Source organism: Eretmochelys imbricata, chromosome 7, assembly GCF_965152235.1.
Source record: "Eretmochelys imbricata isolate rEreImb1 chromosome 7, rEreImb1.hap1, whole genome shotgun sequence".
Lineage (NCBI taxonomy): Eukaryota > Metazoa > Chordata > Testudines > Cheloniidae > Eretmochelys > Eretmochelys imbricata.
Genome location: NC_135578.1, coordinates 50,964,957 through 50,992,433, shown reverse-complemented (window position 1 = coordinate 50,992,433; position 27,477 = coordinate 50,964,957). Strand labels below are relative to the sequence as shown.

The 27,477-nt window shown below is 48.4% G+C and overlaps 1 protein-coding gene across 4 annotated transcripts in view; it reads right to left on the bottom strand.

Annotated features, from left to right (window-relative positions):
- Positions 1 to 226: 226 nt before the first annotated feature.
- Positions 227 to 27,477, bottom strand: part of DAG1 (dystroglycan 1) — a 110,705-nt gene continuing 83,454 nt past the window's right edge. For all 4 annotated transcript variants that reach the window (XM_077822170.1, XM_077822171.1, XM_077822172.1 and 1 more), the window contains one exon: positions 227 to 5,161. In XM_077822170.1, the coding sequence (XP_077678296.1) occupies positions 2,753 to 5,161 (2,409 nt within the window). In that variant the 3' untranslated portion in view covers positions 227 to 2,752. The remainder of the gene's footprint in view (positions 5,162 to 27,477) is intronic.

The following is a 27,477-nucleotide window of genomic DNA, read 5'->3' as shown; positions in this document are numbered from 1 at the left end:
CACCCCGCCTTGCAGCGCCAGGCACAACTGAGGGCAAGCCAGCAGCTCTTAGTAAAAGCCCCCACGTCCCACAGCTAGCGGCAGAATACCCTCCGAGAGCTGCCCCCAAGCTCTGCTGGGCCTGGAATTACACCACAGCAGTTGCTCTGCCCCAGGAGCCTGCTGGGTGGGTGACGCCTCACGATTGCGGCCAGCAGCGGAGGAAGAGTGCGTGAGCCCACTGCGGTGTAGTAAAGTACACGGGTTTATTTAGTTGATCGGATTCTTTACAGAATACAGAAAACATCTTTAAAATAATCATACAAGGAATAAAAACACAGCAGTAGTTGGTGAACACTTTTTTAATACAAGTCTCTCTCACCATTACAGTGTCTAGTGGCATAAACAAACAGCACTGGTGCTAAGGGGAAGGCGGCCGCTGAGAATGCCATTATTATTATTCTGTTCACTGCCCCTTCGCCTCCAGTTTCTATGGTGACAGGTAGGCCCAGGCCTGACATATGTGCGCCTGCGCATGGCCAGTATGGAGAGGCTGCGGTTGCTAGGGACAACGGCACTGTTTGGGAGTCTGTTCCAACTTGCGCATGTGGGGATAACTTCAGGACTGCTGAAGAGGCACCCAAAATGTGCCGCTGCCAGCTCAGCCCTCCCAATCTACTCCCAGCTGCAAAGGGCTTCCAGACACAGCTCTAGGCGCAGCACAAAGCCAGCAGAGCATCTGGGTGACGACATTCCCACTCCCCCTACTGCCAGAGAGGAAAAGATGGGCCAGTGCTCTCTTAGGAAGCCTGCTCAGCTTCAGCACTCCTGCAAGGGGGGAGTGGGGGAGGAGTCACAGTTGGTGTGGGGTAAAGCCAGCACCACTAAAACCCTGCCTGAGGTGCACTTTGCAGCCACCCTGACCTCACTCCTCCCATGCCCCTGTAGGTGCAGAAGCAGAGAGTGCAGAGCTAAGGCCCTAACAAGATTAGACTAGTGTTTGCTTTTGACAGGCAAACTCCCTTGAAGTCGAGAAAAGGGATGATGGGAAATGCCAGCCTAGCAATTAAGAGGTGAAGGTCATTTTCTCCAGTCACCTACTGGTGTGTAACTTGGCCACGTCAGCACACAAACATACTTTGCAAAACAGTCAATATGGCTTAAAGTGTCTGTTTGGTGTGCAAAGTCAGCCAGAACCTGCCCAGCCAGCCCTGGCCAGGGCAGGGCCACATTATTGCAAAGGGTTTTTCCTCCCTCTAAATGTACCAAAAATAGTTCTCAAACGGTCAAGAAAAATCCATGCTTAAAATGATTTAGTTCAAAGGAAAAAAGCACAGGAGCAGCCTACAGGGCAACCCCAACCTTGCAGGAGAAATGATGGAAGTTCATTTTAAAAAGGCAAGAAACCTAGACATGGCTCTATTATTTAACAATGACTAAGAGACAGAACTCAAAGTGAGCAAAGCAGCCAGTCCCATGGAGTTGATACTATGAAGCTAAGCTCATACAAACTGCTGTCAGCGTTACCATTTTTAATTATTTTTTAATAAAACAATTTGAGGCTTTATCAAAAATTTAGTAAAAAATTAGATTTGAGAGTTTTACTCTGAGCCATTTCTGGCACTTCGGAGATCCCAACCGCCAGCGTAATGTGCGCGCGAGTGTGAGGGTGGTGCAGAACAAGTGGGTTGGGACAGCAAGAGGGGATGGATGAGAAGCTGTGCCAATACTATGCTCAAGGAGAAGTGAGGAGATAGCAACACACTACATAAAAATATTGCATCTTTGCCAAAACACCTCAAAGTGTGTCAAACCCCAGCACTTGCTACTTACATGGAGAAGTGGGGCAGTATAAAACCTTCCCCCATTCCTGGCAGAGCCCCCCACTGCTGGCCTGCTCACACCACAACCATGCAGCCCACCGTGGAGATGCTGCCCCTTTGAGCCTGACTGAGCCCCACTCTCTGTTACCCAATGGATGTTTTCCAGGCTGTTCTGAGGCACCAAGTTCTGTTCTCCAGCAGCATGGGGACGGGCAGGGTGATCTCGGCAGGCCAGCAACAGCCTATGTGGAGGCAGGGAGTTTCCTGGCCGCTTGGCAAAGGGTGCCCACACCCAGGCTAATGACAATTTTACAATATGTGAAAAAATAGGATTCCTCTGATAAAAACACTGGCTAGGTCCATCCTCTAACTGGGTTTGAAACACCTCTGGAGCTGATTTTTAGCAAAGTACTTCCCCTCCCCCGTCCCAAAAACTACACAGACAACTTTAGGTAAACAGCAGAATAAATGTAAAAACTCAGCCTTGACTTCAGAAAGTCCCTTAAATGTCATTATTTGTAGGCTATCTTTCATGTTATGTCCTGTTGCTAGACACACGTGAATAGAAAAAAAAAAACAGTACAGTTAGTGTTAAAGGCAAACAGCAGAGCCTCAGAGTGCCACCCCCTATGCTGCCTGCACATCCAGCCATCTCTCTCCCTTTTCACCAGTCCGCGGACGCGTCGAGAAGCCTGCCATCAGAAATACATTTGAGCCAAGAAGAATTTTCTATGAATAAAATAAAATAAAAGCTGTTAGGCAAAAATAAAATCAGTGTCCCAAAGTCTCCCCAGCACTCTGGTGAGCGAACATTTCCGGAGAGGGGCTGGCTGCGGTTTGGGATTCTGAGTGGTGTTTCTGGTTGGCAATGGATTTGCAGGCCATCAGTCCCTACAGACAACCCTGGCACGGGACTAGAGGCCCCTACTCCGCAAAGAATCTTTTATTCATTAAGGGGGGACGTATGGAGGTGGAGACCTGTAGGGGGTCATGTTCTTCGGGCGGGAGCCTTTACCCTCCATGGGTGCTGTGAAAGGTGGGGGAGGCTGGTATGGAGGTGCATTGGGGTCTTCATCCCGCAATGGAGTATATTCCCCGATGGTGTCCTGGTTCAAGGGGGTGGTCTCTGGCATGTTCTGGTTTGGGTACTCTGGAGGGGGGAGAGGGGCTTTCTCCTCCTGAAGGATCAGGGGCATGCTGGAGGAAGGGGGAGGTTTGGAGTCATCCAGCTCATCTGCGAATATGATCGGCACTCCCTTCTTGATGAAGGTGGCCTGATCTTCAATGGTGAGTTTGCCTTTTCTCTTCTTGCGATAACAGATCATGGCAATGATGCCAGCGATCAGCAGGATAGCAGCAACCACCACAGCAGGGATCACAGTGTGCAGGTACACGTCATCCTCACTGCTCTTCTCGGGGTCTTTACCTGCCAGCAACGTCGGGGTGGCTTCAGAGATAATCCTGCTATCTCTAGCCACTGGAATAAATTGAATGTGCCTGCAGCTGCCGGAGCCAACCACAGATATGTTTATGGGCCTGAACTCTGGCTCTAAGGCATTGGAAAAGGCTGGGCTAGGACCACCAGAGTCATCAGAGATTCTTTTGCTTAAGGCTCTGATCTGTTCTTTCGGGCACGGGTCCAGAGGCAGAGTGTTGTTTGTCCACTCCACTACAATGGAGCCCTTGGTGATGTTTTGTAAGGTAATGGTGCTGCTGTTCCGGTCACCAAACGCAAAAGCCAGCTTCTTTACCAACTGAATCTTTTTATTGATGTCAGTGGCCACTGCATTGTGGTCTCCATGGAATTTGGCTTTGAATTTAACTGGAGACTTGTCCCCATGTGGCCGTTTGTGAACATGTATTTCAAAAGCATCCACTGCAGAGAGGCCACCTTTGTCCGTGGCGTACATGAAATACTCATGCTTACCTATGTGGCTGTGATCAGGCATTCCATACATTAGTTGACTAGTGCTATTGAACTGGACCCAGGAGTTTTCTTCCACCATTTTCTGCTCTTTCAGCTTTAGAGTCAATTGCAGTTTATCTGTAGTGGTGTCTTCTTTATCATAGAATGTATCGGAAGGTATTTTAACTTCAAAGTAAGTGCCTTCCCATGCATCCACCCTGTCAATGTGGTTTGTCAGCCTTGGCGGCTCATTTGGCTCCCACACACGGGAAGGACCACTAATGGTAGTGCGTATGCGGGTTGGAGGAGAGGGGGTTTCCAACTTAGTGATTGGTGATCTGGTCGTGCCAGGGGGCTTGGTAGGTCGAGGAGTTTTGGGTCTTCTGGTAGGCCTTCGAGTTGTAGCTGTAGAGGAATCTGTTGTTGATGGTGTGCCTAGTTTCAGAGTGGTAACTCTTGGTTTCTTAGTAGTGGTTGTGGGTGGTGTAACCACAGCAGTAGGCTCTACATATCCAGTCATCGTTGGGCGAATCTGCCCAGGGATAGTACTGGTGGCTTCTACTACTCTGGTTGGCTGAACTGGTCCTAGAGTTGGTGTCTGAACAATGGCTCCTCTTGTTCTAATAGTAACTGTAGGTTTCCTAGGTAACGGTATAGGCTCTCTTACTGGAGGAGCCGTTGTTTCTGTGGGTGGAGCAATGGCTGGGGATGTGGGAGTGGGAACAATTCTGGTTGGTGGTTCTTGGATAGCAGTTGTAGGTGGCCCGATGGCAGTGACAGGTGTAGGGGTGGCATTAATCTGCCGCCTTATCCTCTTAGGAAGATGAGGTTTCTTGTTAGCAATGTGCCAGCCAACAACAGGGTAGCCAAGATGGGCAGACATGGCACCTTCTTTAGCAGGAGCTTCAACATTGCTGATGTTGGGAACACTATTTTGGCTCAAAGAACATCCCAATTTCCATGAGAGTAAGGCCCCATTTTCCACCACCTTCTTTGCATTTCCTGGCCCAGCCATGAAGGCTGACATGTCAAAGAGTCTATTATTTACAACAGGAACCAACTTCATGTTATGAAGTTCCACCTCTGAAAAACGTTTCATTCGGTTTAAAAGTTCAACTCTTTGCTTTGGTGTCATTTTTGTTAAGTCAGCATCCAAAATTACAGTTAGGATTGTGACTGGTTCCTCTGTGCCACACATGAATGGTGCTGCCTCATTCTGGTCTTGGGAAGTCACTCGTACTGACTGAGGTTCATTGTGGTCTTCAGGGTGAACCTCAATGGAAAAGACATTGATGGTTTGGGGCACATAACTTCCATTGGGCTCCAGCTGCCCTGCATTCACTGAGATGTAATGCACACCCTTGTCAGTATCCAGGGGCAGACCTTCCAAGGTGCTACTCTTCGGTTCCCAATGCAACCAAGAAGGCAAGGAGTCTTTCCCCGCTTCAGATATCTATGGAAGAGAAGGAGAGGTATGGTAAGGTACTGTTGCCTTTTAGAAATTAGTAAAGAGACTAGTTTGATCACAATTAATGTTTACGTTACAGGCTATCAACAACTGATCTTGTAAGCACAACAGGTGTAAAAGGTAAATTTCTAGCCAGAATACCATGATTGATTTTTATTGCATGCATCTGCCCCCAAAACACTGAAGTGGCCTGAACAGAGGAGCAAACCCAGTAGGTATTTTAAAATACTTTGTCAAAGGGCTCGTCTCCATGATGTAAGCTCCCAAGCACCAGTAGGCACCACTATATGGGATAAGTATGTTATTTTCTGCTAAGGCACAAGTGCAATTCCAGGGTGTGGTTACACAGCAAGACACCCAGAGCTGGCCTCTGACAGTCAACTCGGGCTCGCAGGGCTTGGGCTATTCCATTGCTGTGTAGACTTTTGGGCTCAGGCTGGAGTCTGATCTCTGGGACCCTTCCACCTTGCACAGCCCCGGAGACTGGAAGTCTACACAGCAACGACACAGCCCTGCAGCCCAAGACCAATGAGCCTGAGTTGGCTGGCATGGGCCAGCCAAAAGTGTTTAGTTGATATGTAGAACTATGAAGCTGAAATGTTTTATTATTCCAGCACTATCTGAGCTACAAATACCTAGTAGAACCACAAATTCAGATGCCAGAGTCCAAGTGGCTCTGAATTAAGCCATTAAAGAAAGATCTTTCTCACAATAGTACTGATTAAGCTAGTAAGTTTTCTGACTTTGTCACAGTTCATCTTCTTTCTGAAGTCTTCTAAAACCTAAGATGTCCAGAAGGAAAATATTGCATATCCACTTAGCTCATGCCCTCATCTGAGGCTCACAAGGATCTCCTGTCACTGGGGCGACTAACATGCCAGTTGCCCTTTTCACGTTTAGCTCTTGATAACAGCAGAAATGAATCATTAACACCATGCTGCTATTTCCAATGAAAAGGTTCTGCCCTTGGCTTTCCATCCTCCTGAGAGGACCAGAGGCCTGACTCTCCACTGCCTCCCCATACTCCTTGTGTGGCCATTTACACTAGGACAAAATGAGGGCCACCAGATCAGCATGGCAGCACTTACCTCTGAAGTGCAGAGGCACACAGCAGTGGAGAATGAAACTGGGTGGCATGACTGATCGCTGTTAACCTGTACTTGACAATCATTTTTGTTTGTACAAAAGGTTCAAGCCATTTGATAGGAGTCAGTCCTCCTATTCAAAACGAGCCTACTATTCAGGAGTTTGACTTTCCTAGAACAGAAACAAAGGTGTGCTCCGGCCTGGCCCCCTGCACCCGAGAATTCAGAACATTTCATTTGCTGCTTTCCTGTAAGTTAATACTGGACGCTATTTTGTTATTTGTTGACTGACTTGGGGCCATGGTTAGTGGATCACTAACCTGAGTCTTTCCTTGAAATCCTGTTATGTAATTTAGGAGTGGAAAGTTAATGTAAGTGAAGATGGAACTGCTTATGTGCTGAGAAGGAAGATCAAGTTAAAGGTAAGTGCACCTAATCACGCCAGCTCTTTCCAGTGTATTTTTGATGTGATTCCTACCAGTCTTCCACCCCCATCTTCCCAGAACACACCTGCCCTGCAGCTCTCAGATAACCCTGACCATACACGTCTTCATGTGGGGCACAGGAGGGGAGAGACATAAATAAAGCTATTTCCCCCAAGTTCTCCTAGCCATTTTGTTCATTTAGTGAGAAGTTCTGAGTTTGTTCTGAAATGTCAGCCAGCAGACAGCATGCCTTACTTTGCCAATCATTCTATGTTACAAGGACTTTGCTTTCACTGCAAGCTGTTTGTCATCAGCACAGCTGACAGTCTGGAGAGATGCCAAAGTGCTTCCACCTCCCCCCACATATAAGGAAAAACCACATGTGCAAAGCCACAGTATCTACTTCTGTACCCATTCCTGCCTGCTCCGAAGCCCAGGTACTTGGCTCCCACTTACGGGACACCAACTGCACCTGCATTCACAATGAAGAGCAGGCCTGACATACTGTGACGCGCTGTTTGCAAGGCTACTGCCACTCCCATTTCCCTCTGACTATGCAGCAAGCCCTGGGGTTCTGCAGCGAACTGGCAGTTTGCAGTGACTCAAACAAGGAAGTGGCTACTTTGGCGCCATTTCCCTCTCATTATTTATTTCGATATTAAGTGGATTAAATCCCATAGTTACACTGCAAGCTCTCTGTGTAGCTGAGCACACCATCCCTTCCTATACTGGTACAGGGCATCGCATGCATGCTGGCTTTACACTGGCTGTGTGGAGGAGTCTTTCACCTCTGGAAGGACAAGAATTGTAGCTTTGAAGACACCAACGCAGATGCTGAAACATGACTCTGCAGCAAGTGGTGGAGTCTGTTGTTGAAGAACTGAGAACCACATGGTGCCCCAGCTACAATTCACAGCAGATCCCCTCCCCAAGCAGCACTTTAACACCTAGTTTCAGAGTAGCAGCTGTGTTAGTCTGTATCTGCAAAAAGAACAGGAGTACTTGTGGCACCTTAGAGACTAACATAAGACCACGAAAGCTTATGCTCTAATAAATGTGTTAGTCTCTAAGGTGCCACAAGTACTCCTGTTCTTTTAACACCTAGGAAAGCCTACACAGAGCTCAATGAGAACTAGGAGGCAGCAGAGTGATGCAAGAATTAAGTTGCAGCACCCACTACTCCAGCCTGCAGTTTCTAATGCTACAAGCAGCTTCCTTTCGCCACTGCGAGGTGTCCCCGTGCACAGGGAGATACTCAGGTTCCCTCAAGCCTGCTGGGTTTGCTGCAGCCTAATGCAGTGATGTGATTAAGCTCTCTCCAAGAAGGCCATTTTCATATCTCTGCAATTCTGTAAAGCTTACACATATTTCATAATCTGTCAGAACATATAGCTGGACAAGGTAGCCTTGCAGACTGTAGGAATGCACACGAGGTTTGAGAGCAGTTGAAAAAGAGAGGGTTGGAATGCTGGAGCTGGCTACCAAGCACGAGGTCTCTTGCTTTAGATAGCTGAATGAAAAAGCACCAAGATCAGTCATTATTCACTGACTATATTAGCAAAAAGAAAAGGAGTACTTGTGGCACCTTAGAGACTAACACATGTATTTGAGCATAAGCTTTTGTGAGCTACAGCTTTCGTGAGCTACAGGGTGACAATTCCCTTCATGTGTGACAAGAGCAGACATGACATGCAACACTGAAAAGCCCTAGAGACTGCAGCAAGCAGAGCAAAGAGTATCAATGATTAGCAGCTGGACTAACAGAAATCCTTTTCCATTTGCAATTCAAACCAATGGGTCTGACTCTTGCTACCTCTGAGTTTTCACAGCTCTTTACTCCGCTGCTCAACTAACAGTGAAATTATGCACATTGCTTTGTACCCTATTGTAAGCAGAGAAAGCGCAGCAACCCAGTGGCAGTGATGGGCCTGTGCTAACAGGCCTCGTCTCCTGCTGACCTAAGCTTTCTACCTAGTTTTAGAATTTGGATACACGTTCTGGCAGCTAGCTGCAAAGTGCTGTCCCCTGAGAGCAGATCTGACACATGAAGTCAAGTCTTTAAATACAAAGCTAAGTCTCAACATAACATTTTATTTGTATGTATTATGTTTTCCATAGATTTTACCTAGCCAAGATGGGCAGGGATATCCAAGAGAGTCCAGCGGAGGGCAACAAAAATGATTAGGGGACGGGGGCACATGACTTATGAGGAGAGGCTGAGGGAACTGGGCTTTTTTAGCCTGCAGCATGGAAGAGTGAGGGGGGATTTGATAGCACCCTTCAACTACCTGAAGGGGGGTTCCAAAGAGGATGGATCTAGACTGTTCTCAGTGGTACCAGATGACAGAACAAGGAGCAATATTTTCAAGTTGCAGTGGGGGAGGTCTAGGTCGGATATCAGAAAAAAAAACTTTCACTAGGAGGTGGTGAAGCACTGGAATGGGTTACCCAGGGCGGTAGTGGAATTTACATCCTTAGAGGGTTTTAAGGCCCGGCTTGACAAAGCCCTGGCTGGGATGATTTAGTTGGGGTTGGTCCTGCTTTGAGCAGGGGGTTGGACTAGATGATGTCCTGAGGTCCCTTCCAACCCTCATCTTCTATGATGCAACACCATGCTCTGCGTGATCCTAAGTCTCTCTTTGCCAGAAGCTAGGAATGGGCGTCAGGGCCTGGATCACTTGATGACTGCCTGTTCTGGTCATTCCCTCTGAAGAACCTGGCACCGGCCACTGTCGGAAGACAGGATACTGGGCTACATGGACCATTGGTTTGACCCAGTATGGCTGTGCTTATAACAATGTTAAAAATATTAGAGCTGAAAAGTCAAGTGCTCCAAAGTTAGGAAGTGCCAGAGTTAGGGATGCCTGTACAACCTTAATTCTGCCCTCGTGTTTATTCAATTTGGATACAGCCTTTACTTACACAATCACTTTTTTCCACAGGACCCATGCCTCAAGCAGTGCACAATATGGATGGTGTTCAGAGAATGAGGCAACTGCTTAATATTTCATTTTATCCTCATTGTGTGCTCCAATATCTTATATACTGCACACCACCCGAAACCTGCACTGAATGTAGAACTGATTTCTCTGTGGCACTCATCACTGTGGTACAAATATCTCACAAACAATAAATCTGTTGTCACAATTCTGTTATTTCCATTTTACAGCAAGATTAAGGTCAAAATTTGCAAAAGTATTCACTAATTTTGGGAGTGTAACTTGAGACCCCCAGGGCCTGATTCTTCCGATGGGCTGAGCACCTACACCTTATATTGGCTTCTGGAATCACTACCCAGCTCTGCCTCGTTCACCATCAATGCTGTGCACTGAATGTATAAAAAACAGGATGCAATCCTATAATTAAAAGACTGGAGCATAGGGGGCCATTTCAGGTTGCAACAGCAACCCAAATTCTGGCATTTCCTAACTTTTAAGAGCTTGACTGTGCAGCCTTAATGTTCTTTTAATACCATTTCTTTTTGGATGCAGATCTTAATTTTACCCACATTTTGAGTGGATCTCAGCTCCAAGAAAATAGCAGCTGCTACTATGGGGTTTGAGTTTTCATGAAGGCCTCCCACAATACACAACCCAACTCTTCACCCAATGGCAGCAGTGAGCAGCATCAGAGATCCAAGTCGTATGGATGTTCACCTCTTTCCCAGTGACCTACTGTCTCTGAGAGTCTGCAGAGAGGTGCTGCTCACGTTAGTTGTCTTTCCCCTGATCAGTTCTCTCTCCTTCCCTCACAGGTATTTGAGACATTCCCCTTTTTCCTCAAGGGGCTGCTGCTCCTGCCGCACCCCTTACATGCAGCTATGTGGCTCCCTTTGGTTTGTCACAGCCTGATTCTGTCCCGCGATGTCACCATAGTAGCTACTGGGGGCAACACAGGCTTACATGGCTGAGTCTACTGGAGTAAAATTAGGATCTGCAATTTCCCCCGGGAATAGCAATGATGGAAACTGTAGTGTAGATGAGCACAGGATTTAAACCACAGCCACTGAGCCTGTTCCCTCTCCACTCCACAGCTTGCACCACTGCTACCACTTGTGGGGAACAGTGGGCCTCCATTTTTGTGAGAGCAGACATGGCAGGAAAGGACAGCATGAGACATTTGGATACGGATACAGACAGGATACGGACCCTGGACTTCAGGAAAGCAGACTTCGACTCCCTCAGGGAACGGATGGCCAGGATCCCCTGGGGGACTAACTTGAAGGGGAAAGGAGTCCAGGAGAGCTGGCTGTATTTCAAGGAATCCCTGTTGAGGTTACAGGGACAAACCATCCCGATGAGTCGAAAGAATAGTAAATATGGCAGGCGACCGGCTTGGCTTAACGGTGAAATCCTAGCGGATCTTAAACATAAAAAAGAAGCTTACAAGAAGTGGAAGGTTGGACATATGACCAGGGAAGAGTATAAAAATATTGCTCGGGCATGTAGGAATGAAATCAGGAGGGCCAAATCGCACCTGGAGCTGCAGCTAGCGAGAGATGTCAAGAGTAACAAGAAGGGTTTCTTCAGGTATGTTGGCAACAAGAAGAAAGCCAAGGAAAGTGTGGGACCCTTACTGAATGAGGGAGGCAACCTAGTGACAGAGGATGTGGAAAAAGCTAATGTACTCAATGCTTTTTTTGCCTCTGTTTTCACTAACAAGGTCAGCTCCCAGACTGCTACGCTGGGCATCACAAAATGGGGAAGAGATGGCCAGCCCTCTGTGGAGATAGAGGTGGTTAGGGACTATTTAGAAAAGCTGGACGTGCACAAGTCCATGGGGCCGGACGAGTTGCATCCGAGAGTGCTGAAGGAATTGGCGGCTGTGATTGCAGAGCCATTGGCCATTATCTTTGAAAACTCGTGGCGAACCGGGGAAGTCCCGGATGACTGGAAAAAGGCTAATGTAGTGCCAATCTTTAAAAAAGGGAAGAAGGAGGATCCTGGGAACTACAGGCCAGTCAGCCTCACCTCAGTCCCTGGAAAAATCATGGAGCAGGTCCTCAAAGAATCAATCTTGAAGTACTTGCATGAGAGGAAAGTGATCAGGAACAGCCAGCATGGATTCACCAAGGGAAGGTCATGCCTGACTAATCTAATCGCCTTTTATCATGAGATTACTGGTTCTGTGGATGAAGGGAAAGCAGTGGATGTATTGTTTCTTGACTTTAGCAAAGCTTTTGACACGGTCTCCCACAGTATTCTTGTCAGCAAGTTAAGGAAGTATGGGCTGGATGAATGCACTATAGGGTGGGTAGAAAGCTGGCTAGATTGTCGGGCTCAACTGGTAGTGATCAATGGCTCCATGTCTAGTTGGCAGCCGGTGTCAAGTGGAGTGCCCCAGGGGTCGGTCCTGGGGCCAGTTTTGTTCAATATCTTCATAAATGATCTGGAGGATGGTGTGGATTGCACTCTCAGCAAATTTGCGGACGATACTAAACTGGGAGGAGTGGTAGATACGCTGGAGGGGAGGGATAGGATACAGAAGGACCTAGACAAATTGGAGGATTGGGCCAAAAGAAATCTGATGAGGTTCAATAAGGATAAGTGCAGGGTCCTGCACTTAGGATGGAAGAATCCCATGCACTGCTACAGACTAGGGACTGAATGGCTAGGCAGCAGTTCTGCAGAAAAGGACCTAGGGATGACAGTGGACGAGAAGCTGGATATGAGTCAACAGTGTGCCCTTGTTGCCAAGAAGGCCAATGGCATTTTGGGATGTATAAGTAGGGGCACTGCCAGCAGATCGAGGAACGTGATCGTTCCCCTCTATTCGACATTGGCGAGGCCTCATCTGGAGTACTGTGTCCAGTTTTGGGCCCCACACTACGAGAAGGATGTGGAAAAATTGGAGAGAGTCCAGTGGAGGGCAACAAAAATGATTAGGGGACTGGAACACATGACTTATGAGGGGAGGCTGAGGGAACTGGGATTGTTTAGTGTGCGGAAGAGAAGAATGAGGGGGGATTTGATAGCTACTTTCAACTACCTGAAAGGGGGTTCCAAAGAAGATGGATCTAGACTGTTCTCAGTGGTAGCAGATGACAGAACAAGGAGTAATGGTCTCAAATTGCAGTGGGGGAGGTTTAGGTTGGATATTAGGAAAAACTTTTTCACTAGGAGGGTGGTGAAGCACTGGAATGCGTTACCTAGGGAGGTGGTGGAATCTTCTTCCTTAGAGGTTTTTAAGGTCAGGCTTGACAAAGCCCTGGCTGGGATGATTTAGTTGGGGATTCGTCCTGCTCTGAGCAGGCAGTTGGACTAGATGACCTCCTGACGTCCCTTCCAACCCTGATATTCTATGATATTCAATGATTCTAAGTCACGGTGGGGAGTGAGCAGTCTGTGCTAGCTGCCTGGAATTCAGCTCTGAGATGTGTAGACATAGGAGATCATGCCCTAATCCAGCCTCTGTATAGCTGCCCATCTGCCTTGGGGAAAGAGGCATTTTTATGGCAATTTTCCCACCGTTCATGTGCATTGCAGCAAGGCAGAGAAACACCCAGCCTGAAGGGGAGTGCTGCTCTTTACCTGCGCTCAGCATGGCAACTGCAGCCTGCAAAAAGCACAGGCCCAAGATATTGCTCTAGTCCCCAGGTAAAGCATCTGTGCAGCACATTGCCAGGTTACCATAAGATACCAGGTACAGGCAGCATGGTCCATGAAGTTAGTGATGGGTCAGCTGTAGCGGAATGTCTCCTGTCCCCCACCCTAAGCCACGTTATCAGCCTGCCAGAAAGCAGAGTCACGAAAAGGGAGTGAGGCCACAAGTTAAGGGGGGAGGAGTGGCTGAGGTTACTGTCCCCTACCTCACATCTAGGATGTGAGGGAAGCCACCTTACCCATGTGTGCCTTTCACAAAAGTAAGGGGAATTTTGCATTGTCTCCACAAGGTTCAGAAGCCAGGAAGAGAAAATATAATGAGATTTAGTTTACACTGAATGCAAAAGCCTGAGTCAGACTGTACCACCCTTATTCATGATAAAATTCACCACTGACTTCCAAGAGGCTACATATGGAGTGGGGGAGGGCAGAAACTCTGATTAAGTTAGGGCAAAGTTGTTAGTAAATTTAAGCATGTAAATGGCAGCCTAAAGAACCTGGTTCTTCTGGCAGCATTGCTTCAAACTATTTAAATTCCAATATACAAACTTGAGGATAAGAGAGTTTTACAGTTCATGGTTAACACATGTTGGGAAATATAAATTAAGGCTGCACATGCAACTTTAACTACGGCCCTTGTGTGCACATGACAATACATTCTAATTACATGATCACATGCTATTACTCCAACATACAATCTTTCCTGTAACCCTACTTTTTTTGTGACTGTGGACCACTCTGGCCATGCCAGAATGTCCAAGAAAGTTATTTCTATACAAGCTGCAAAGCAAATGTTGCCTCTTTCACTGCACAGTTCACGAGATGAACCTTACATGGCTGGATGTTGTACTGTGTTTGATAAATGGTCAGTACTCAGGTGTACCAGTAATGTATACATGTCTGGGGCAGAGTTTAAATGTGAGAGTTACCAGAGTTCTAGCCTTAGAATCATAGACTATCAGGGTTGGAAGGGACCTCAGGAGGTCATCTAGTCCAACTCCCTGCTCAAAAGCAGGACCAATCCCCAATTAAATCATCCCAGCCAGGGCTTTGTCAAGTTGGGCCTTAAAAACCTCTCAGGATGGAGATTCCACCAGCTCCCTAGGTAACCCATTCCAGTGCTTCACCACCCTCCTAGTGAAATAGTGTTTCCTAATATCCAACCTAGACCTCCCCCACCACAACTTGAGATCATTTCTTGTTCAACCTTCCTGAGCTGAACATTAACACTGTTTTTCAAATGTAATGTCCTGGGGTGGAGGGGGGGGAATTGATTTGAAAAAAAGCATTTCCACACTCTGGAATAATTTCATCTCAAAAGATCCATTCTGCCCAGAGGCACTGTGAGGGACGTAGTGGAACCCTACATGTCGCAGTGACAGAACTGGCATTAGGGGGCATGCTATCCTAGGGCCTGGGGTTGTGAGCTTCATGGTTTCCTACTTCAGGAAGTGGTGACTAGGAGGACAGGAGGAGACAGCAGAAATGGTGGCCAGAGCATTAACTCGATGAGAGACAGAGCCTGAAAGCTCTCACTGTTCTTGAAGGACATTTCTTCACGAAAGGTGTCCAGCACACAAAACCAGGGTGCTGTAGACAACTGCCATTTAAGGATCTGGAGACCTACCCGTGGAGTCTGAGTCAGTAAAACTGTACTGCAAGGTATTTGGGCCATAAGAAGTCAGAGGCCTGTGGTAATTCCTGTTCTGTTAAAGAAGAGGTCCCCAAAGTGGAACTGAGGAACTCAAAGCAAAGTTCCCTGGATTCACAGAAGCCTCTGCTGGTGGCCCAGAACCTGATGGACTGGCAAGACCCCGGCACACCCAGTTCCAGGCATCTTTCTTTTCAGACTTTGCACATGCTTAAACTTTGTGTGCTTTTGGACCTCAGTGTTAGCACACTTTGGATTCTCCCCATCCTCCTTTCTCTATGAAAGGTTAGACGTGGAGAATTACTGGAACACAGAGCTAAATCTTAGATGAGAAGTCACTGAGCCTGGACTTCAGAACAGACTCTGGTCGCTAAACTAAAGGAAGGAATATATGTAAATATAAACTTTGATACTAATTTATAAATGGTAACACTCAACTGGGAGTCCTTAACTTAGCCACCTTGGTCCAGTTCAGAGTTCTGTTCTCCTCGAGGCACTCTGATATCATGCCCCTAGTGCACAGAGCACAGTGTTTTCTGCACTCCCTTGTCATGTTTGTGACAGTATGAACACTAGCAGAGTAAAGAGAACCCTGGACTCTGCTCTAGGAATGGGTTTTAAATACCATTTAAATGTATTTGTTAAGGCTACACACTGTTAATGATTTGAGATCACTTCATCAAGAGAAGCTTTCCAGTTTGCTCTGTACACAATCTCAGTGCCAAGTATTCAAACTCTACCATTTCCTTTAAGAGTTCTAGTTTTGAAATACCTCCTCTGTTACTTGAGAGAAAAAAGGCTGCCTTCATTTTCCAGTTATTTTGGAGACACTTATAAATGAGCCTTTAGTAGCTAAAGATCACACAAGCCTGGGGGCGTACCAAAGACCCATCTAACACAGAAAAAGACAGTTACAGATCTTTGGTAACGGTTGTTCGAAATGTGTTGCTCATGTCCATTCCACATTAGGTATGTGCGTGCTGCGTGCACCATTGCTGGAGATTTTTCCCTCAGTGGTATCCGTCGGGCTGGCTCTAGCGACCTCTGGAGCTGCGCACATATGTGCCGGTATAAGGGGTTCCACCGGCCCCGCACCCTCTCAGTTCCTTCTTGCCATCAACTCCAGTAGCAGGGATGGAGCATTGGTCATGGAATGGACATGAGCCACACATCTCAAAGAACAACAGTTATGTAATATCAGTAACTGTTTTTTGGTTGAATGCTTGCTCATATCTATTCCATACTATGTGACTCATACGTAGTACCTAAGGCGGTGGGGTTGGAGTTCATGGACATGTGTACTCCAACACTGCTCTCGCGAACCCAGCGTTATCTCGAGCCTGTTGGTGATGGCGTAGTACAGGGGTGGGCAAACTAAGGCCCAGGGGCTGCATCCGGCACTTCAGATATTTTAATCCAGCCCTTAAGCTCCCCCAAGGAGCAGGGTCTGGGGTTGCCCTGCTCCGACACTCCAGCTGGGGAGCGGGGTCGGGGGCTTGCTCTGCTCCTTGCATACCGTGGCTCTGTGCGGCTCCTGGAAGCAGTGGCACAACCCCCCTCCAGCTCCTACAGGTAGGGGCAGCGAAGGGGCTTGGCACACTGCCCCCACTCCAAGTGCTGCCCCTGCAGCTCCCATTGGCTGGGAACCACGGCCAACGGGAGGTGTAGGGGCAGCATCTGCAGACGGGGAAGTGTGCAGAGCTGCCTAACTGCACCTCCATGCAGGAGCCAGAGGGCAGTCGTGCCACTGCTTCTGGGAGCTGCTTGAGATAAGCGCCGCCCAGAGCCTGCACCCTCTGCCCCCCTCGCACTCCAATCCCCTGCCCCAGCCCATATCCCACTCCTGTCCTCCAAACCCCTTGATCCCAGCCCGGAGCACCCTCCTACACCCCAAACCCTCATCCCCAGCCCCACCTCAGAGCCTGCAACCTGAGCCAGAGCCCTCACACCCCCCCGCCCAACCGCCTGCCCCAGCCCGTAGCCCCCTCCCGCACACTGAACTCCCTCATTTCTGGACCGACCACAGAACCCACACCCCCCAGCCGAAGCCCTTCCCCCTCCTACACCCAATCCCCAATTTTGTGAGCATTCATGGCCCGCCCTGCAATTTCCATACCCAGATGTGGCCCTTGGGTCAAAAAGTTTGCCGCCCTGGCATAGCTGGATGAGAAGGTTTGCACTAATGACCAGGTTGCGGCCCTACAGATGTGTTGAATCAGAACCTGGGCCAGAAACACTGCTGAAGAGGCCTCAGCTCTCATGGAATGAGTGGTCAGGATGGCAGGTAGTGGAACATTTACCTGCTCATAACATGCCCAAATGCAGGAGGTTACTCAGGATGAGATGCTCTGGGTTGAAACAGGTAGGCCTTTCATCCTCTCTGCTATTGCCAGAAAAACTTGTGTGGATCTGTAAAAGGGTTTAGTCCTCTTAATGCAGAAGGTGAGGACATGCCTAACATCCAATGGGTGAAGCCATCGCTCTTCTGAATTCTTGTGTGGCTCCAGGAAGAAAACTGCCAGGAAAATGGCTTGGTTGCTACGGAACTGTGAGACTACCTTTGGTAGGAAGGCCGGATGGGGGTGCAGTTGAATCTTGTCCTTCAAGAACACCATGTATGGTGCTTCTGACAAAAGGGCCCTGATTTCAGAGACCCTTCTGGCTGAGGTAATATCTATCAGGAAGGCAACCTTCCAGGAGAGAAAGAGCAGAGGGCACAATGCTAGCAGCAAAAAGGGAGGGCCTGTGAGTTTCAACAGAACCAAGTTCAAACCCACAGAGGAATCAGTTAGCAAACATGACAGTAAAGTCGGTAACCCCTCAAGAAATCAGACTGTCATTTTGTGAGATAAAACTGACCTACTGCCCACTGGTGGGAGGAAGGCTGAAACTGCTTCTGGGTGCACCTTGATTCATTCAGGGGCCAGACCTTGTTGTTTTAAGTGGAGCAAGTATTCCAAAATAAACTGAAGAGAAGACAGTCTGAGAAATGGCCATCCCCTCGAGGCCTATTGAAAAATGCTTCCACTTGGCAAAGTAGATAGCCCTACTGGACAGCTTCCTATTACCCAGCAAGACCTGCTGAACTTGTTCTGAACAAGCTTGCTCCTCCAGGTTCAGCCATGGAGCTTCCCTGCGGTCATGCGAGGGACCAGACGTTCGGGTGGAATATACGGCCAATGCCTTGTGAGATCAGGTCCGGATGGAGTGGGAGCAGTAGTGGGGGTGCTACTGATTAGTCTAGCAACCCCAAAAAGCAGGCTAACTGTTGAGGCCTGAAGTGCTTCCTCAAAGGGGCCGGAGCATAGAGGCCCAGGGACCTGAGGGTAGTCCTTGAGTCCTTCAGGACGTGGAAATTGTATTTGTTTGCTCCGAAAACGAGGAGCCTTCGAAAGGGAGTTCCTGAATTGACTGCTGGACCTCCTGAGGTAGCCCCAAGGACTGCAGCCCAGAGCACTGCCTTATGGCCACTGCAGAAGCCATTGGCCTGGCTGCCACATTGGCTGCATCCAGGGCTGCTGGGAAAGAGGCTCTGGCAATGGTCTTTCCCTCCTCTAAGAGGGCAAAGAATGCCTGTCTTGAGTCCTGAGGCATGGAGTCTTTACGTTTGGACGAGGAGTCTCATAAGTTGTAATTTTGCATCTCCCCAGCAGGGCTTGCTGGTTTGAGATACGTAGCTGTAGCCCACCTGTCAAATAAATGTTTCTCCCAAATAGATCACGTTTCTTTGTGTCCTTCTGCTTGGGGGTAGCAACTTGCTTGGCCCTGTCTATTCCTCTTATTGGCTGCCGATACAACTAGGGACCTAGAAGGGGGGTGAGAGTATAGGTACTCGTACCTTTTGGCTGGCATGTAGTATTTCTTCTCTTCCCTCTTTGAAGTGGGAGGGAGAGAAGACAGGGTCTGCCACAGGTCTCTGACCTCACCCATTACCACCTTATTAATGGGCAGGGCCCCCATAGATAGTGCAGCTGCAGCCATAATGTCAATGAAGCTGTGGGATGATTCCTTGAGCTCCTCAACCTCTAGCCCCAGGGCAGCCGCTATCCTTTTTAGAAGCTCCTGATGGGCTTGAAAGTCATCTTGAGACAGCCTCGCCTGGGGAGGGGGAGGAAGAGGAGGAAGAGGTATGTCCAGGGGGGACACTGCATTTCTACCACCTCAGTCTCAGTGCCAGGGTTGCATAGGTACTCCGGTGGGCCCAAGCAGGCCTTTTGAAGGTGCGGCCGAGGGTGCTTTTGAAGGTGCGGCTGAGGGTCCCACTTTGGATCCTGCTTCCTTTGTTTTCGGCCCAACTTCTTCAGCCTCAATTACCTCCACGTGGCCCATGTCTTGTGTATCAGTACTGGATTCGGTACCTGAGTCAGGGTCCGGTGCCGAGTGAAGCGGTGCAGGGGCCTTTCTCTCGGAAACAACTGAGTATGACCGGTGAGAAGATGGACCTGGTACCAGAGGAAACCCTCATGGGTTCCAGAATGGCCATTGTATAGGGCCTAGACCACTGTCCACCTGGCCAGTTACCGGTGGGGGGGAACGCGCACCGGGATTCAGTGGGATGTAGGACAGGTACTAGTGGCAGCTCTTGGGATGGGTGTAAGGCTCCACCTTGGACTCAGACGAGGAGTCCTCCCGAGGTGACTATGGGGGAGTGGTACCCCTCATTTCTGCAGATCAGAACTGAGGGTCTGGGGGCTGGGGCAGGCAGCTAGAACCCCAGACCGGCAGTGGGCTGAGCACTGCCAGTCTGGAGTCCTGGCCCTGTCCACACAGAGTAAGTACCTACCTAGTTCCCTGGTTCTAGCCATTCTCTTCCTCTCTCTGCACTGAGATGAGGGTGGTAGTGTGCTGAGAACAGGGCTGGGGGTGAAGAAGCAGGCTGGAGGTTGGGGTGCAGGGTCTGGCCAGGAGCTAGAATGAGGGAGGGGGCTCAGGAGGTTTGGGTGTGGAACGCTTACCTGGGCAGCTCCCATTTGGTGCGAGGCGTACAGGTGGGAATGTGTGTGTGTGTGTGTGTGCAGGAGCTCCTGTTTGGTGCTAAGGGTGGGAGTGGGGGGTGCAAGAGTCATGGCATGGGGTGTGGTGGGGCTGGGTATGTGTGAGGAGGGTGCAGGAGTCAGGGCAGGGCGCTGGGTATGTGGGGGGGGGTGCCGGAGTCAGGGCTGGGGTGTGGGGGGGGTGCAGGAGTCAGGGCAGAGGGCTGGGGGTGTGGGCTGGGGTCGTGGAGGTGCTCCCAGCCCCCTGCGGCTCACGGCAGGGGGCTGGAGGGGATATGCCCTGATTCCACCCCTGACCCAAAGGTCCCCGGAGCAGAGAGCGTGCTGTGGCTCCACTTTTCCCTCTCCCCCTCCTTGGCAAGGGCCATCAGCTGATCGGCCGCAGGGAGGGAGAGAAGGAGGGGCAGGAACCCTGCATGCTGGGGGAAGAGGTGGGAGGAGGGGGAAGCTTGCCTGCCCTGCAAGGAGAGAGTGGTGGGCGGAAAACAGTGGGCTGGGCAGGATTTTTAGTGGCACGCTGCTGTCAGCCCAGGTCCAGCAGACAGCAGCGTGCCATTAAAAATTGGCACACGTGCCATAGGTTGCCAACCCCTGCCCTAGTCCTAGGTGTGTGTTCCCAGGGTGGGACTGGAGGGGACTCTCACCTTGCGTTCCAAGAGCGCTAGAGTGCTCCACCAGCAGCAGGCAGCTTTCATCTGTTCCTGTCGAGGGAATTTACCAACCCTTAGTGCCACTAGTTTGATCCTTTTTTGAATACAGGTAGAAAATTTCTTGTAGTCTACCCTGTGTCGTACTGCTTCAATTCTGGAAGATTTTGTTGGAGAAAGAGGTAAAACTAAGTGTTTGGGACTGAACTTCAAGATACTGCCGCCAGTTATTTTCACTTGTTCTCTACTGAGCACCTACGGGTAAAGTTTGTTCTGTATTCTTGACCAATACCGAACTTTGTATTATGTCTCTTATACAAAGAACACCTGCTGCAAGCCACCTTCTTTGCCCAGTAAAATCCTTCCAAAACTTCTGATTAAGATTTTTTTTTTTTTGAAGTGGCAGATCATCAAGATGTGAGCATGTCCACTGAGTAACTCTATGATGTGGTCCCTTGTCCATGTGTGGCTGTGACAGATGGAATAAGTCTGACAACTCTTATTGATGTAGAGTAGAATTAACATCAAGTATAAAAATACTGGAGCCTTCTCTTTAAACTCGGATGCATGGCAGACAGTGAACTGTGTTTAAGACCCTGGCTGAAGGTGTTCAACATTTGCTATGAGGTTACTTAGCACCCCAAATAAGCTTCTACAAACAATTACTTGTAGAATTGTGGGGGGGAGGAAGGGGGGGAGAGAAAACGGAGGCTGAAAGTCCACCTGAGTGCAAACATAGCTTCAAAGGGATATTCAGCTGACCCGATATAAGGAAGTGCACCCCCCACAGTCCCCTCTGGGCCGTCTCCCTAACCACAGTTGTTCTGAGGCAGATGGAAAGAAGGGTGAAGAGTTGGAGTGCAGACAGGAACTTTACAAGAATAAATTTGTAGAGTCACAGAGTTGAAGACCAGAAGGGATCACTGGCTCATCGAGTAACTTCCTGTGGCATGTCACCAGCTACCCCTGCATTGAGCCAGTAACTGTGAGCTAGAGCGTCTCTGCCAGACAGGCATACAGTCTGGATCTGAAGTAATCAAGAGAGATTCAGAATCCACCACTTCCCTTGGTAGTTTGTTCCAATGGTCAATCGCTCTCCCAATTAAAGTGTCACCAGTGCTGTCTGAGAGCCTTTGTAGATCAGAAGGGACATGGTGATCATCTAGTGTGATGTCTAGTATAACAGGCCAAAGAACTGCCCTGAATTGAACTAGAGCTGATCTTTCAGAAAAACATCCACTCTTGATGTAACAATGGCCAGTGATAGAGAATCCACCCCACCCGTTGGTAAATTGTTCAGTGCTTAATTATCCTCACCGTAAAAAAAGTGCTCCTTTTGCAGTCTAAGTTTGTCCAGCTTCAACCTCCAGCCACTGAATTTTGTTATACATTTGTCTGCTAGATTGAAGAACCCTCTCCAATGTATCAACGTCCTTCCTGAATTGTAGACACCAGAACTGGACCCAGGATTCCAGCAACAGTGCCAAATACAAATATAACATAACCTCCCTACTCTTACTTGATATTTTCCTGTTTATGGATCTAATGACCGCATTAGCCTTTTTGGCCACAGCATTGTACTGGGAGCTCCTGTTCAGCTGATTATCCACCATGACCCCATGTCTTTTTCAGAGGACTATCTTCCCAGGATAGACTCCTCCATCCTGTAAGTGTCTTACATTTTTTGTTCCTAGATATATACATTTACATTTAACCATATTAAACTGCATACTAATTGCTTGTGCCCAGTTTACCAAGTGATCCAGATTGCTCTATCAGTGACCTGTCCTCTTCATTATTTACCTCTCCCAAAATCCATGTTATTTGCAAATTTAATCAGTGATGATTTTATGTTTTCTTCCAGGTCACTGATAAAACTATTAATTAGCGTAAAGCTAAGAACAGATTCCGATCTCTTCAAAACCTTCCCAGTTCAGAGAGTATGAAAGGGGGTGGAGAGGTTTTCTTAACTTTTCTTCTGTTAATGCCCTTCTTGTGGAGATACGTGCTTCCTCCTTCTACCCAGACAGACCTCTATGTGGGTTTGCAGTGACAAGACAAACCTGGCATCACTGAACAGGTTTGAAGTCTGTGTGAAGGACGATGGTGCCAGCTGAGGGAAGAGGTGCTAAGGTGGGTGCTTCCTGGATCACCACCAAGGTTACTGAAAACTCAGTAGTCAGTGCTGGGTGAAGAATTCACTCCCAGTACAGGGCAGAGGAGAGTCTGGTCTCCAGGCTGTGATAGAAGATGGCACTAAAGCCAGAGTGGCATAGTGCATCTTGGTCCTCTGACGCAGGACTTATGACATGGAGGCTGGTCTTGGTACCATTGACAGACTTAGTATCAGACTGATGATCCTGGCGTCTCAAGGCTCTCTGCTCTACACTGAGTTACCAAGTGGGTCTGGCACAGGCACAGAAGGCACTGAATGTAAGCATGTCTTTATGACTGATGAGCAGGAAGTGCAGCTCCTGAAACCTTACAGGCTCCCGGCCAGCTATGGTCTCACTAAGTGGCCCAAGAGAAGGGCTATCTACACTAAGCTATCCTGTAGGAAAGGTCTAGTCTGAGGACATGATGGTGAGTTCTGTTCACAATCTATGAGGGCGGAGAAAGAAGTGTGGATGCCCTTCCTAAAAAAGAAGCTTACAAGAAGTGGAAGACTGGACAAATGACCAGGGAAGAGTATAAAACTATTGCTCGGGCATGTAGGAATGAAATCAGGAGGGCCAAATCGCACCTGGAGCTGCAGCTAGCAAGAGATGTTAAGAGTAACAAGAAGGGTTTCTTCAGGTATGTTGGCAACAAGAAGAAAGCCAAGGAAAGTGTGGGCCCCTTACTGAATGAGGGAGGCAACCTAGTGACAGAGGATGTGGCAAAAGCTAATGTACTCAATGCTTTTTTTGCCTCTGTCTTCAAGAACAAGGTCAGCTCCCAGACTGCTGCGCTGGGCATCACAGCATGGGGAGTAGGTGGCCAGCCCTCTGTGGAGAAAGAGGTGGTTAGGGACTATTTAGAAAATCTGGACGTGCACAAGTCCATGGGGCCGGACGCGTTGCATCCGAGAGTGCTAAAGGAATTGGCGGCTGTGATTGCAGAGCCATTGGCCATTATCTTTGAAAACTCGTGGCGAACGGGGGAAGTCCCGGATGACTGGAAAAAGGCTAATGTAGTGCCAATCTTTAAAAAAGGGAAGGAGGAGGATCCGGGGAACTACAGGCCAGTCAGCCTCACCTCAGTCCCTGGAAAAATCATGGAGCAGGTCCTCAAGGAATCAATCCTGAAGCACTTACACGAGAGAAAAGTGATCAGGAACAGTCAGCATGGATTCACCAAGGGAAGGTCATGCCTGACTAATCTAATCGCCTTTTATGATGAGATTACTGGTTCTGTGGATGAAGGGAAAGCAGTGGATGTATTGTTTCTTGACTTTAGCAAAGCTTTTGACACGGTCTCCCACAGTATTCTTGTCAGCAAGTTAAAGAAGTATGGGCTGGATGAATGCACTATAAGGTGGGTAGAAAATTGGCTAGGTTGTCGGGCTCAACGGGTAGTGATCAATGGCTCCATGTCTAGTTGGCAGCCGGTATCAAGTGGAGTGCCCCGAGGTTCGGTCCTCGGGCCGGTTTTGTTCAATATCTTCATAAATGATCTGGAGGATGGTGTGGATTGCATTCTCAGAAAATTTGCGGATGATACTAAACTAGGAGGAGTGGTAGATACTCTGGAGGGCAGGGATAGGATACAGAGGGACCTAGACAAATTGGAGGATTGGGCCAAAAGAAATCTGATGAGGTTCAACAAGGATAAGTGCAGCGTCCTGCACTTAGGATGGAAGAACCCAATGCACCGCTACAGACTAGGGACCAAATGGCTAGGCAGCAGTTCTGCGGAAAAGGACCTGGGGTGACAGTGGATGAGAAGCTGGATATGAGTCAACAGTGTGCCCTTGTTGCCAAGAAGGCCAATGGCATTTTGGGATGTATAAGTAAGGGCATAGCCAGCAGATCGAAGGACGTGATCGTCCCCCTCTATTCGACACTGGTGAGGCCTCATCTGGAGTACCGTGTCCAGTTTTGGGCCCCGCACTACAAGAAGGATGTGGATAAATTGGAGAGAGTCCAGCGAAGGGCAACAAAAATGATTAGAGGTCTGGAACACATGACTTATGAGGAGAGGCTGAGGGAAGTGGGATTGTTTAGTCTGCAGAAGAGAAGAATGAGGGGGGATTTGATAGCTGCTTTCAACTACCTAAGGGGTGGTTCCAAAGAGGATGGTTCTAGACTATTCTCAGTGGTAGAAGAGGACAGGACAAGGAGTAATGGTCTCAAGTTGCAGTGGGGGAGGTTTAGATTGGATATTAGGAGAAACTTTTTCACTAGGAGGGTGGTGAAACACTGGAATGCGTTACCTAGGGAGGTGGTAGAATCTCCTTCCTTAGAAGTTTTTAAGGTCAGGCTTGACAAAGCCCTGGCTGGGATGATTTAATTGGGGATTGGTCCTGCTTTTGCGCAGGGGGTTGGACTAGATGACCTCCTGAGGTCCCTTCCAACCCTGATATTCTATGATTCTATGATACAGAATAGGGCGATGTTACTCACATCATAAGAAATCTTATGCACTCTGCCCCAAAAGGACATGGCTCTTCTTGGCAGTTCTACAGCTCCAGGCTGGGGCACCATATCCCACAAATGGAACATGCCCAGAGACCCCCTGGAAAATGAACAAGCTTTCATATAGAAATTCATCCTCTCCCCTCATATCTACAGATGGCCAAGAGATTTCACCAGTTTTCAGAAGTACACCTCACCTCAGTCATACAGGCTTTCGTCAATCTTTAGGGCTTGACTATCTCTACCCAAGGCTTTCTAGAAGCTCCAGCTAGTTCAGAAGAGTCACTTCTCTTGTGAGTAGGAAGGGCTGGGAGCATCTTCACATCTGTGCTAGCCATGACAACCCTGAAAAGGCCTCCTTGCTCACTCCACAAACTGAAGTCACGGCCTATGAAGAAAACCTGCTGGTAAGAAAGCTGAGCTCTCAGGAGCCGAAGGGCTCAAAGAGGACCGTCCATCAGTTCTAAGGACCACATTACTAACCCTGGAGCTGGAGGCTTTTTAACTGAGGGAAGGGACTTGAAATGCAGCAAGTCCCTCATGAACCAAACGATTACGGCAGCCTAAAGAAACTGCCTTACCCTCACACGTTCATGGCAAAATGAAATGGCAGCCACATGCCTGCTATTTGACACCGCACCTCCCGTGGAAGGCACCCTTTTACAGATGTCAGTGAGAGACTTCATTGTGTCCACACACTTCTTTGGTATGCAAGGAGCATTGGGTTTTGTTTTTTTTTTGGAACACCAACTTCCTGCCAGACTGTTCTGCTTCACAACTGAACAGGCAAAGTTCTGGAATAGATGTGCCCCAGTGAATGCCTTTCTCACCCACTCCCACTAGGACGCCTTCATTTTCCAGATGTGTTCGTGTTTCCTGTAAGGGAACTATTCAGGGTACAAAGATTCCCTCTGCCAGGGTGGGAGGACAGGGCAGCTGTTTCACAGGGAGCTTGCTACAAAACATTGAGTGTCCCCAGAAAAACTCCCTTCAGCAGCTCACACTGCCAACTTGAAAAGGGTTTGTTCAGTTGCATTGTTCTGACTGGAACAAGCTGCATGCCTGCATGGAGTTCAAATCCCTGCCCACACCCTGATTCTTCTCACTCACAGAACAATAGCACAGGAAAAGCCCTGAACAGCTTTCAGAAAGGGAAATTTGTCTCTTTTCTAGTCACGGCCTTTTAATAAGCCAAAGGCCAGAGGAGAGCAGAACTACCCCACAATGCCTGTGCCAAGTACTGTGATCTCACAGCTAACCCGCACTCACTACAAGCTCAGCAGATATGCAGCAGGCTGATGTGTGAGCTGGCAGTAGGGTTAGCTAAGCCTAAACCAGTGACCTTCAGCCAGCCTGTGTACTAGGATGTTCTACTCCCCACTGGCCGCCCTCTCATCCTCCCAAATACTGGAGGAAGCAATCCGTAACAGCAGTGCTGAGACAAAACAAGGAACTTCCAGGCCTGCCCGAGAAGCTGGTTATAATTAGACTGAGTCATACTTTCCAGCCCTCCAAATCCAGAGCTCGTTACTGAGAGTTCACTGAAAATGCTCAATTCCCTCACCCTGGCTCACTACAGAAAAGCAGGCAATGAACCACTATCAACAAATCTTATCTCATGGATGGCAGGATTATAGTTAGGCAGATCCCTTCCCAAGAGCTCCTGTGACCAGATCCAACCAGAGACCACTGTTGAGCCCAAAATATACGTGAGTAAACAGCCACAGATGCTCTTGAAGCTACTGCAGCACTGCTCTTTACATCTGAATCAGGGAGAATTATTCTCCTGGTCCCAGGTGTCCCTAACTCTAAAGCCACCATTACTTAGCACAACACCTGCCCACTGCTCCAACTGGTAATCCTTTTTGTCCTGTACCAAAACCTCCTCCAAGAAATGCTGGCTAATGGGTCACATTCAATTAGCAATCCCTGCACGAAGCTCCTTAGAGGGAGAATAGAATGATTTCAGACCTTACTTTCAAGGAATCCAGCAGAACTCGCACCCACCAACAAGTCTAAATGCTTCAGAAGTCTGCCTCTTTCAGTGAGACTGTTATATTACCAGGGACAGGCAGGGGACCGGTGCACACACCACACTTACAGCAGATAATAAATCTAGTATGATTTCTGCAAATCAGTCCCTACAGATCCTACTAAGAGAATGAACTCTCTAATATCTGATAATAAACCCGTTAAACAAAAGTCCTTTCACCAGATGGCAAACAGAGTATTCACTGGGCTTGTCAAAAGCAGCCTCCTCTTTAAGGAGCAAAGCTGCTTT